Source organism: Hippoglossus hippoglossus, chromosome 15, assembly GCF_009819705.1.
Source record: "Hippoglossus hippoglossus isolate fHipHip1 chromosome 15, fHipHip1.pri, whole genome shotgun sequence".
In the NCBI taxonomy this organism is placed as follows: Eukaryota; Metazoa; Chordata; class Actinopteri; order Pleuronectiformes; family Pleuronectidae; genus Hippoglossus; species Hippoglossus hippoglossus.
Window position 1 is genome coordinate 4,671,185 of NC_047165.1, and position 12,060 is coordinate 4,683,244.

At 41.0% G+C, this 12,060-nt stretch overlaps 2 protein-coding genes across 4 annotated transcripts; one reads left to right on the forward strand and one right to left on the reverse strand.

The window, feature by feature from the left end:
* Positions 1-173: 173 nt before the first annotated feature.
* Positions 174-2,551, reverse strand: lhb (luteinizing hormone subunit beta). Of its 2 annotated transcripts, none has more exons than XM_034609763.1 (4): positions 2,244-2,551; positions 1,503-1,634; positions 1,180-1,298; positions 174-473 (listed from the first exon to the last, which is right to left on the reverse strand). In XM_034609763.1, the coding sequence occupies exons 2-4, from the start codon at positions 1,588-1,590 to the stop codon at positions 240-242; spliced, it is 441 nt and encodes a 146-aa protein (XP_034465654.1). In that variant the 5' UTR covers positions 1,591-1,634; positions 2,244-2,551; the 3' UTR covers positions 174-239. The 2 variants fall into 2 exon arrangements, with proteins under 2 accessions (XP_034465654.1, XP_034465653.1); XM_034609762.1 differs by having other exon boundaries at positions 2,216-2,256.
* Positions 2,552-3,104: 553 nt separating this feature from the next.
* On the forward strand, positions 3,105-5,884 carry zgc:64201 (prolyl-tRNA synthetase associated domain-containing protein 1). Of its 2 annotated transcripts, none has more exons than XM_034609761.1 (4): positions 3,105-3,233; positions 4,238-4,363; positions 4,993-5,082; positions 5,297-5,884. In XM_034609761.1, exons 2-4 carry the CDS (start codon positions 4,256-4,258, stop codon positions 5,507-5,509), a joined length of 411 nt encoding a protein of 136 aa, XP_034465652.1. In that variant the 5' UTR covers positions 3,105-3,233; positions 4,238-4,255; the 3' UTR covers positions 5,510-5,884. The 2 variants fall into 2 exon arrangements, with proteins under 2 accessions (XP_034465652.1, XP_034465651.1); XM_034609760.1 differs by having other exon boundaries at positions 3,114-3,252.
* Positions 5,885-12,060: the final 6,176 nt, after the last annotated feature.

Here is a 12,060-nt window from a genome sequence, read left to right on the forward strand (position 1 = left end):
CGCTCCATTTCTGGACAGAGGGAGGAAGTAGAGACATGTCGTCCATTTCTATTTACAGTTTATGATTTTGACCATTTGCATAAGGAGAGCTAAATCCTTCCCTTATTCCCCCTGGGTCTCAGGATAAAGTTATTTTATTTGCTCATGTTGCAGAAAAGATAAAAACAGAACTCTTTGCAGTGGTAAATGTAAAAATCTTTATTTTCTTGATTAACATTTGGACGAGTGTTTTTTAACGTTCAGTCGTAGAAGGGGATGTCGTTCATGCAGAAGTCTGGTTGCAGGCTCTCGAAGGTGCAGTCGGACGTGTTGAGCGCACAGCGGCCGCAGTAACAGCTCACGGCCACAGGGTAGGAGACGGTCGGGTCCACGCCAGGAGGACAGTCCGGAAGTTCAAACGTCTTGTAGTACAGCTCCTGGTACGTGCACACGTGCTGGTACACGTTGAGGAAGGGGATCTTGATGACGGGATCCTGGAGGGAAGCAGAGATGACAAGGTGCTGTTAACCTGCAGCAACACCTACTGGTCGACAGGTGTAACAACGGCCGCTTGGTTTTTGTGACAATTGATTGATTGTATTTTGGAACTTGTCATTACAAAAATGTATTAAGATCATTTAACTCGTCAAAAACTGCACCAAATCTTCTTTTCAGGTCTCCACTCTGGCGACACCCAGTGGCCGGAAGCATTATGGTTTCAAGTTGTTCATCCCTCATCCCCTTGTTCTTGTGAACGCAATATCAAGAACACCTTGAGTGAACTTCTTTAAATTTGTTTCCAAAGTTCAATTCGAGTCAAAGATGAACTGATAAGATTTTGGTCTTTGAACGTCAAAGGTCGAGGTCACCGTGACTTCACGAAACAAAAATCTTATCAGCACAACATCATGGGAAAACCTCAAGGGAATCATTTCAAACTTAGTACCAACTTTCACTTGGACTCACGAATGAACTGATTAGATTTCGGTGGTTAAAGGTTAAAGGTCACAGTAACCTTATGTTCTTGTTTTCAGACAAATGAGAGTAAGAGGAAAATTAAGTGACATCACAATGTTCCTCAAATCATTCAATTCTTTCCAAGTTTATGACATAACATTCCCGTTCATTGGGAAAGTGGATGGATGCAAAATGGAGCTGGACTGGGCTCTTCTCAACTTTGAATCTAATTTCCCAGAATACCTTGGTGTTGCAGTGTCCGCTGCAGATGGTGGTTTCCACGGTGTGACACTTGGGACAGCCCTCCTTCTCCAGAGACACCATTTGCTTGATGAGCTGACACTTCGGCAGCTGGAAGGCCACTGCCGACAGAAAACACAAAACACTCCTTGTGTTAATGAGCATCACTTCCTCTGTGACAGTTCATTCATGTGTGGGATGTGTGATATTCAAATCAAATAAAACAGCTGATATTCTTTTTTTTATACATTTTTCTTTGGACTTTAATTTGAGTCAAAAGTCTTAATCACATGTGAAACTGTCGTGGTTTCTCTTGTGTCGTTTACCTGCAGGAGCCAAGGGCCACATGGAGGAGAGAAAGAAAATCAAGGTCAGAGGGAGCTTCACTCTCACGCTGATCTGCTCGGTTTCCATCCTGCAGGAGATGAAGTGTTTGTGTCGACGATCGGGTTCAACAGCTGACGGAGGACGAAGAGCAACAAACACACATGAGACATTATTTTACTGTGGTTTGTGTCAGGATGCTTCTCTCCTGTTGTCTTTTTTTACAGTTCATGGTTCAGAAACCAGGTACTGAGAAAGCCCCCCAATGAAAAATGTGTCTTTAGGAGCGATTTACAAGAGAGAAACAAGCTCATTGGACGAATCAATCAATCAAATTTAATTTTTATAGCCCATATTCACAAATCACAATTTGTCTCATAGGGCTGAATCTCCTCAGGGAGGTGACAGAGCCGGGCCCCTGAGAAGAAGGGCCCCAGCAACATGTGACCTTTAGCCAGGACTGTGTCATGGAGAATAAGGCCTCAGGTTACAATCTGCGGTATTAAAAGATAAAGCTGAGTCCAGAACTAAAAGTCAACAAAAAAATCCTGAAATGTCAGAAGAGGAAAACACATTTAAAGAGTGAAACACTTTTGTATTTGAATGGTTGAAATCACAAAGTGCAGATGAGTTAGAGACTGAAAAACATACGAACGACAATGAAATAATAAAGAAACTGAAAAACAATAACATTCAGGTAATAAGAATAAATCACCTGTTGGTTGTTTGTGTGAAGGACTCACCTCTGTGGCGTCTGCACCGTGTGGTCGCCGCCTCACTCTGGCCTTTATACGGCTCAGAGGAGCTGGTATCCAGGATGAAACCTGGACGTCACCGGGCTTCAACCCTGGTTACCTGGTTTTGTTCAGGATGGAGGATTAATCTGCCTCCGAGTCACTTCCTGTTGGACTCATGCAAGCTGCTGGGACAACATGGGCCTGGAAGTGACCACACCGCTCAGGGACCACAGTGACACGGTGACAGGTTTTCAAGGTCACACGAGGATTTAACTCACTGGTGTGTTTTCATTCAACACTCGAACATCCAGCTCCTGGAAAAATTACCAGATCTCTTCCTGTTTATAATAATAATAATCATAATCATAATAACTTTGAGTTAGGAAACAAGAATAAGAATCAAACATACCAAGAACAGAACATAATAGAGTGGTCAGAAATTGTGGACGATAAAAAAAAAAGGAAATGTTTTGTTAAAAGACGTATGAGCCACAATGCATGAATGTTACACAATTAGCACGCTAGCAATATTATTATATTATATAATATTCGTAGAGTCCGTTCAAGCCATCGACTGTAAATAAAGATGGACGACATGAAGTTAAATCATCTGGATTAAAGAAAGATGGCCGACGTGCCGATGACGTCATTTGGAGACTCATCCTGATTTTGTTATGTTCTAATAATGAGCAAGAAAAAAAAAACTTATTTTTCGTGCATTTGTTTGTTCATTTATTTATTTGTTTATTTGTTAGTTTGTTTTCTAGTGGGAAGGAAGAAAAGGAAGCAGTACATGATTCTGTCCAGAGGGGGGCGATAGTCACTACAGCCTCAGTAGATCTCAGTACAGAAGAAGAGTCGTCTTCTTCTTCTTCTCCTTGTTTGTAGACGTCTCTGTTTCAGTTTTATTCTTTTTAAAAACCTTGATATTCTGAAGATGTCGGATTTACGCTCAGAGCTGCAGAAGTTTCTGGAAACTTTAAACATCCAAACCACGTGTGTGGAGCATCCTCCGGTAAAACTGCAGAAAATAAACTTTAAATACCACCATTGAACCTCGTTAGAAATCTGCTCTATTTAAAATGTCCTCGATTGCTGTACATTTTATAAAATCCCTAAAACATATCGAGAGACTTATTTCAATTGTTAAGATTCACGTATTTTATTCGGCGCTGTCTGATCCGTCATGGCACTGGAACTTTAGCACAGTTTAGCTTCCGGTGTTTCTGCTCTTTCGCTACAACACGACTTCGTTAGTAGACACGTGGACACATTCAGACGTTGTCATTATAGGGAAAAGAAAGTTGTATTTCGGGTTATGAATGAGCCGAATTCATGGGCAGATGAATTGAAGATGAAATGGTGTGAAAACGTGTTCATGTCTTTACGTATTTTTGCATATGATTATAACAATCTCAAAAGTGACGTATTTTTAAACGGAGTCTGGGGAAACGGGCTCCTCCAACACAAAACGTTACTAAATATCAATATACGACAGTTCTATAATCAAATGTAAAACAGTTACTTCCTGAGAAAATTGTTTTCTTATAGAAAATGAATCAGAACAGTCTACGTTTCCACTGCATGGACCTGCAGCCTCCTGCAGGGGGCGCCATAACACCATTCAGCAGCTATTTATGCAGCAAAAAAAAGTTTGATTAAGATCAGTATTTGTGTCTGTTCTAGTTTCTTTGATAGCGTGGGTTTATAGTTACTATAGACTTTAAATAAATAAATCACATAAATACACAATAGTTATAAAAAAGTGTTGATTTACAAACACTTTAATTAAATCTCTACTTTTATTCTTATCTAAACCTTAACCCTATAATGAAGGTGAGGGGGCTGCAGGCAGAAAGTCACTTAAATCAAGTGAAGAAACTATTTAACTTTAGAAAAATTATAAAACAAAGCACTTTGGACGAGTAAATATAAAAATATACATGTTCATATAGTTGACAATGTGGAGTTTTCTGGTTTTCTCACCCTCCGTCCTGCAGGTTTTCACGGTGGAGGAGATGATGCCTCACCTGCAGGACGTGAACGGAGCCGTCACTAAAAACCTCTTCTTGAAGGACAAGAAGAAGAAAGGCCTGTGGCTGGTGTCGGCTCGTCACGACCGTCAGGTGAGCAGCGGTGACTGATCAGTGTGACTGATCAGAAACTGTGTGAAATGTTGTTGGGTAATCAGACTGTGATGTGAGAATTTTATATATATATATAATTATATAAAACTTGTCTCTGTCTGAGCTGCAGGTACAAGAAACCAATTATTATTCCCCCGCAGAACTCTCTCTTCAGGCAGAGCAGAAAACTGCACAGGTTACCATCTCCTCACCTGATTGGTTAACCTGGCTGCTCTTTAACGAGCTAATTAAGCTGAATAACGGAGACTCTGGCGACTCTAACTAAAGCTTTTCCAAAGTGTTGCATTATTTTTTTGAGTAAGAAAACAACTGACGGCTCAAACAGACGAGGCCGCTCTGATGCGTAAACAGACGTGTAGTTAAAAGTAAGTAAATCACCAAGTCAGGTTCTGAGCAAATCACAGCTAACTACTGCCACCTACTGACTCATAGAGGGTACTGTCTGTGAATAATGTCTTTTGACTCACACATACGACCTCTGACCTCTGCCTGAAACATTTTCCCTCCAGTTTAAATCACCTTTGATCACCTGACACAGACGTTTCTCTGCTGCGTCCACTTCTGCGCTCTTCCCTCCTGGTCCCATAATCCTCTCTGTTCCTCCACAGGTGAACCTCAATGACCTCGCCAAGAAGCTCGGCGTCGGCAGCGGCAACCTGCGCTTCGCGGACGAGGCGGCCATGTTGGAGAAACTCAAGGTGAGAACTGGTCAAATGAACCCGTCTGCAGTTGAGTGAGGAGAGAAACATACGGACACGTTTAACTGCATCAGTCCTCTGTCACTCCTGTTGCATAATAATGATTATAATAGTAATGATGAAATATATATTTCATGGTCTTTATTATGGTATTTGGATAAAACCAAACCTGACAGTTATTCATGATATTTAATATCTGTTGCTCTCCTCTCAGGTGGGTCAGGGATGTGCGACGGCTCTCGCTCTGCTCTTCGATAAAGACCAGAGCGTGAAGTTCGTCCTGGACCGGGACCTGGTGGAGGGCGGCCATGAGATGGTCTACTTCCACCCAATGACCAACGCTGCCACCATGGGGCTCCGACCGGACGACCTGCTGCGCTTCCTGAAGGAGACGGGACACGAACCCGTCCTGGAGAGCTTCGAGTAGAAGAGAGCCGGACGCTGGACGTCGAGCGGCGTTAAAAGCCAGGATCCGGCTGCAGGAAGAGAGAGTGTCACAGTCGTCACGGACATGGAGACGACCTGAAGAGACTCGAGCGGAACTTGACTGTTTCTGCTTCAAATATTTAACACTAACATTTTAAAGTCTTAATCAAGAAGAGACGCTTCTACTCTGCGGTGTTGAGTTCAAATGAAATGGCTCAGACAGAATAATTTCTTTCTAATGAAGTCGTCTTCATTAGAAATCAGCCTCACAGAATTATTTATTTTGAAAAAAAATCATTTTCTGAATCATCTCTTGTTTTTCAACCGTTTCTCATTTCTCTGTTACTTTGTAAAGGTCAAGTCTGTTTAAAAAAACCATTGACGTGTTTAGTAAACACTGAGTTTACTTATATCTGTGGATCTTTTTCTTTTTACTCAAAGAAATTAAAAATCTGCCACAATAAAAATGTCTAATGAGTTTTTTTAAGTGAGAGTATTGACGTTGAAGCTCTGACTGTGTCGTACTTCTCACTGAATTGAAATATTACCCATGATCCTCTGCTTCCTGAACCGGAAGAGCTGCCACCAAACTCTGTTTAGAATTCTTCATATTTTCAAAGTTTCCTGCTGAATATTGGAGATAAACTCTGGTTTATAATAACTTCTGAGTCTTTTTAACTGATCTACAGTTCAGCTTCACTCTTCAACTTGCTGGACCTGATTCTGACAGTTGAAGCTGTGACTAAATTGTGATATTCAAAGTTTCCCTTTAAGTTCTCACAACACAATAACACACACAGACACGTACACTATCCACCTGCATTGTGGGAAATAAAACTTTGCTTCTAAAATTTTTAAGATACTAAAGGTTAAAAGTTCCAAAAGCTTCGGATCAAAAATATATCAGACACACACAAACGCACACACACACACCTCCCCCTGTGTCTCTCTTTGTGTGTGTGACGCTCTCTCTTCCTCTCGCTGCATTCCTAATGAGTCTGTGTATTGTTGCATTGTTGTATAAAATTAGCAAATGAATAAACATAACACACTGACACTCAGTTCCCAGGCATTCTTTCACACGCCGTGTGTGTGTTTGAACCCCCCCCCTAGTTTATTAATGTTGCACAGAGACTTTTTGTGTGGGAAAATGTACAAAACACACACATGCATGTTGCTGATGTGCTGCTGAGCAAGACACTGAAGCAATGTAGACACCAGAGACTGTGAGATGGACGACATGTCTCCACTTCCGTCCAGAACCGAAGCTTAATTATCTCAGTTAGTGTTTGTTCCTCTTCCTGCCGGCAAGAAGAATATCCTCCTCATCTATTCTCTGCATTTGCATATTTCAGTAATTGGTTGGTTCATCGCGTGTGTGTGTGTGTGTGTGTGTGTGTTTGTGTGTGTGTGTGCACAGCCCAGCAGGGTTTCTACAGTAATAACAAGCTTCACATTCAACACTCAGCCTCATTAGTTGCATATAATTATAAAAAAGAGGTCAAAGTTCAGAGGTCAGACCTGAAACCTCAATCTACAGTAGTAGGAAGTACCCCCCCCCCCCCACACACACACACAGTGTCTTTTTAATGGGAGGTTTTTCCTCTGTGAACAATCTCGGCTGGTTTCTAACTTAGTTCATCATTGTTGTTTCGTGGAGAGTTTGTCCTGAAACACGTGACATCACAAACACATGTGAACTCCTGACGAGCGTTTCAGCAGCTTCAGTGTTTTCTGGGAGTCAAAAGTTCTTTTCAGGTTGTTGACAAGAAGAAGTGAAACCTGGAGGTTCACAGACATAAAATGTTTTACAGGGACTTTTCTCGAAGGTCAAGTTTCCTGAGTTGTGAAGTTGTTCTGACTTCAGTGTGTTCGTGGTCAGAATGTGTTAAAAACATGGACACTGTAAACAATGTGTTCTATTTGTAATATTTACATTAAAACAAAGAGCAGAGAAAAAGGTTCAGATGTGACGACAGATAAATGATTTAAAACGTTAATAATGCAAACGTCTGTATTTTATAAAAAGGGACGTTAGGAGCTTGTGAGGGATGAACAAACAGTTTGCAAGTGACAAAAGTAACAATTAACCTTAATGGCCGTAATGTTCAAACCACAGTGATCGTCCAGATGTTTTAAATGTGAGCAGACGTTTTAAACCACAGTGATCGTAATGTTCAGTGGAGCCTGGACTCACCTGTCGTCCTGCAGCTCTGACTGACACTGGCCCGTTAAGAGAGTCAGGAAGTACAGCGGTGGCTGGGGGCGGTGGCTTCCTGGTGGAGGGGGCGGGGCCTGTCTGAACAGGTGTGTGTGCTGACAGGGATGATGTCATTCTTAGGCTGAGTCACCTGAGGGATGAAGAACGAGGAGGAGAAGGAGGTGGTAATAAGGCTGCCTTCATCACCATTGTGTTTCTTCCTGAGGAGGCTGAGTGAGGAGGAGGAGGAGGAGGAGGAGGAAGAGGAGGAGATCATGCTCATGCTGCTGTGTGATGAGGTGAGAGAGAGACATAGGGAATGAATGAAGGAGAGAATCTTCTCATTTAATCAGCTGGAATCAGACTCAGCTCCTAAAAGGAAAATGTTTTACAGCCACATCTATAAACGTCTACACAACATGGCCGTGAGTATACGGATACTCTCATGTCCAAATACATTTTATTTCTCCACGCTGGCGACACCCGGTGGCCGAAGGAATTATGTTTTCCACTTGTTCGTCCATTTCAATCTTGTGAACTCAATAGCTCAAGAAGGCCTTGAGGGCATTTCTTCATGTTTGTTGAAAACATTCACTATGACTCACAGAAGAATTGATTAGATTTCAGTGACCTCGTATGAGTCTGCAAAAGAAATGCTGTTTTTTCATGGTTTGGTTTTGGGCCTTTTTCGTTCGAATAATGTGAAACGTTGATGTTTCAGTGTAACTGACGCACAGAGTTGAGTTTTGTGGACGATGGTTTGTGTGTTTGAGTGGAAACATGACGCAGCTCTGCAGAACAGGGAGGAACATTTGGTTTGTTATTTCTGGTTTATTGGTCAGTTTGGTTTTGACTCTGCATCACTGCCTGGGTTTTGGTTCTGGGTTTGGATTTTCTGTTGCTCTGCAGATGAACACAGGGAAAGTGAATTTATTCTGAAGTGTTTCAAACACTTATACATTTCTCTGCTCTTTTCTTGTGCAGCGTCTCGTCCCTGTAATTATTATATTATTGGTTCATAGATGGATTCCATCTTTGCTCTTGTTGGCTCGACCTCTGGCCCTTGGATCCTGTTGGTGAAGAGTAACTTTAACTCACCACAAACAGCTGCAACACTATTTCATTTACTGTTCACTCAGATTTCTGTGTGTTTTATTTTATGGCGTTAGAACTTCCTCTTGTAAAAACCCACCGTGACGTCCCCAACCCACACAGATCACAACATTACATCAGTGCTGTTGATTCTCAGTCATATGATGGTTTTATACACACATAGTGTACTTAATGACTTACCCCAGGCTGCGTGTGCGTGTGTGTGTGTGTGTGTGTGTGTGTGTGTGTGTGTGTGTGCGTGTCTGTTTGCTATCTGCTGTTTATCTTTCAAACATGTACTCGTTGAACTCTGTGTCAACTTTCATATTTAACTTTTACGTCTAAAGCAAACAAAAGACAAAATGTAAGATGTTCATTTTAGTAAATTGTAAATCTATTTACATTTAAATAGACCATAAAGCATCATATGCATTGGGGGGCGTCGATACCACAGAGTGATTGACAGCTAGTATCGTCCAATGGGTGTAGGTGGGCGTGAAGTATCCTCAAGTTCTCCGGCTCCACCCCCCCAACTCCTCCAAATATGGTTACTTCTGGTTTCAAAAAACCAAGATAGCGCTGGACTAGATGTCAAACTGAGGCTTTAGAGCTCACAGACCGACAGGTGACATCACGGTGGGTTGATGCTGGACACACGTTAACGTATTTAACATATTTAACATCAGGTATATCTTAAAGCTACGTTTTGTGCGAGTGTTCGTAAAGAATTTATAAAGGTTTTGGTGGTAAATAATCTCACACACACACACACAGACACACACAGTGTCAGTAATGAGCAGGAAGCTCCTCCCGTCTGTTTCCAGCTTCAGACTCTTTGTATTTAAATCCCAGCAGCGTTTTGCCCTTTGAATGAGACGAGCTCTCACTTCACTGAGTCTTTTGTTCGTCATCATCACAGCCAACAGGACGAGGGACACAGACATCAAACCAGATGGAAGTGACTCACTGTTGAAAACACGTCCTGACAGTTCGTTACACAACCTCATCATATCGCCGAGGTTATCACAGCAAATCACACACAGACTGAGACAAAAACTATACACATATCTTTTTCTATTTTCTATTTCACATTAATTATAAAACTCTCAATACCAGACTGAAAATGTTCGATTATGTTATTCATATAATAAGATGAAGAATAAAGTGGAAACCTTGTGAGGAAAAAACACAATATTAAAAGATGTAGTGGTGATTTTAAATGTTTTATTTCAATAAGTCATATTATTATTATTATTTGTATAACAATATAAAAACAATACTTCGATATTCAAGTTGTAAAAAATAAGTGAGATTTACTTTAGTATTCTGCCCTTCAGCGTAACTTTATTCTCATGATATTGTTTCTATTTCTCATCAAATTTCAACTTTATATTTAGCATTTTAACTTTTTTCAATCAAAATATAATTTATCTTAAAAAAAATGATTAATAAATTAATTAAATTAATTTCCCAGAATAATAAAATAGAAGAAAAACTTGATCATATCACAGAAATGATCAGTTGTGTTTTTTCTTTTCTCTGCTGCATAGTTCATACATTTTTTACAACTTTTTATTCATATCCATTTTAAAGTTTCTTCAAAATAAAAGTCTGACACATATCCTTGCATCAACTGTCGGTTATGTAGAAAATGTAGGTTTATTTTAGACGTTTTCTTTGTGTCAGAGTTTCAACGTTCCACTAATCACTGTTGTCCGTGTGCTGCGACCTCTGACCTCTTCACTGCGGCCTGTGTTCAGCTCGCTCTGCTCAGTCTGAGCTGTGGAGGATAGAAACGGTTTAAAGGTCCCAACATGGAGAATAAAGAGAAAGAAGGAACTTGTCCATGTTCGGAGAGACATGTCTCTTCGGTCGTCTTCAGCCTGACACATGTGACACAGCGACAGAAAAGTAAACAGACGACCATGTTTGAACAGATGTGTTGATCATGTGTGTGTGACATCATGTTGATCTTTGAGACGTTCAGCTCAGTCTGTTTACTCTGGTTTTATTCAGATTCATGTTCTTGTGCCGTGCAGCGAGAACATGGACAGATAATGAGATGACGGGCCCCTGGGTAACGGCCCCGACCCCCCCGCACAAGAGTCTCTGACTGAACAACAATAAAGTTTTAGAGGTGAAGCAGAACTCTCAGACTCTTAATGTGTCTCTGTGGAAATATTCCATCTCTTTATGTTCACTTTGAGTCCCCGCGTGGTCGTTTTACTGAAGTTTGTTCTTGCTTTGCTGCCATTTTGCCTCCCTGTGGTCATTGTGAATGTCTGTCTGGTTGTTTTCTGTTCTCTTTATTGTTTTATTGTGTCTTTCTGCATCTCCGTGTGCTTCTTGCTTAACTTCAGATTTGTTGTGTCTCTTCGTGTTTACTTTGCTTCTTTTTAATGATCATTTTGTAACCGGCAGCTGTTTTGAGTCCCTTCGTGGTTGTTTTTCATCTAATTGTTTTGTGTCTCTGTTGTTTAATTGTGTCTTTGCTACCATTTTGAATTCCCTTGTGGTTGTTTAGCATTATTTTGTAATTGTTCTGTGTCTCTTTGTAGGTTAATTGTGTCTTTGCTGCCATTTTGCATCCCTTTGTGGTTGTTTTATAACTTTTGCTCTGTTTTGATTCTCTCCGTGGTTGTGTTTCGTCCTTTCTAGCTGCTCTGTGTGTTCTAGTCGTTTTGCGTCCCCGTGTTGTTTGACATATTAAAGTGAACTGAGCTGCGGTTCAGGTGCAGACAGATGTTTTCAGGTGTCAGAGCTTTGAGAGTGGGAGATGCTGTAGATGGAGGTGAAAACCAGTTCCTGTGGATTTAACCAGTTAACGTGTGTTTACTCAAACCAGCCTCACACAGTGGGAAGCTCCACAGACGTTCAGTGATGATCGTCGTCACATCAGCTGTTTGTGTCGCACTGCAGAGGAACTTCTCACCAGGGGTTCAAAACAACAGCCTCCGACTTTTCCACTGCTGGAAACTCTCTCTCTCTCTCTCTCTCTCTCTCTCTCTCTCTCTCTCTCTCTCTCTCTCTCTCTCTCTCTCTCTCTCTCTATGCAAACAATGAACAATATTTATCATATTTAAATATTTTAGAATAAGGGACGAGGTGGAGATACAATGAAATGTTTCTGTGTAGAAAGGATTCCAACAGTATATTTGATTATTTTTAGTATAAATCTTTAAATATGTGTGGAGGGCTCTTCAGAGAGAGTTGATTTTCTCTTAACTCTCATAAAAGTAAATAAGATTTGTGATCTGTGG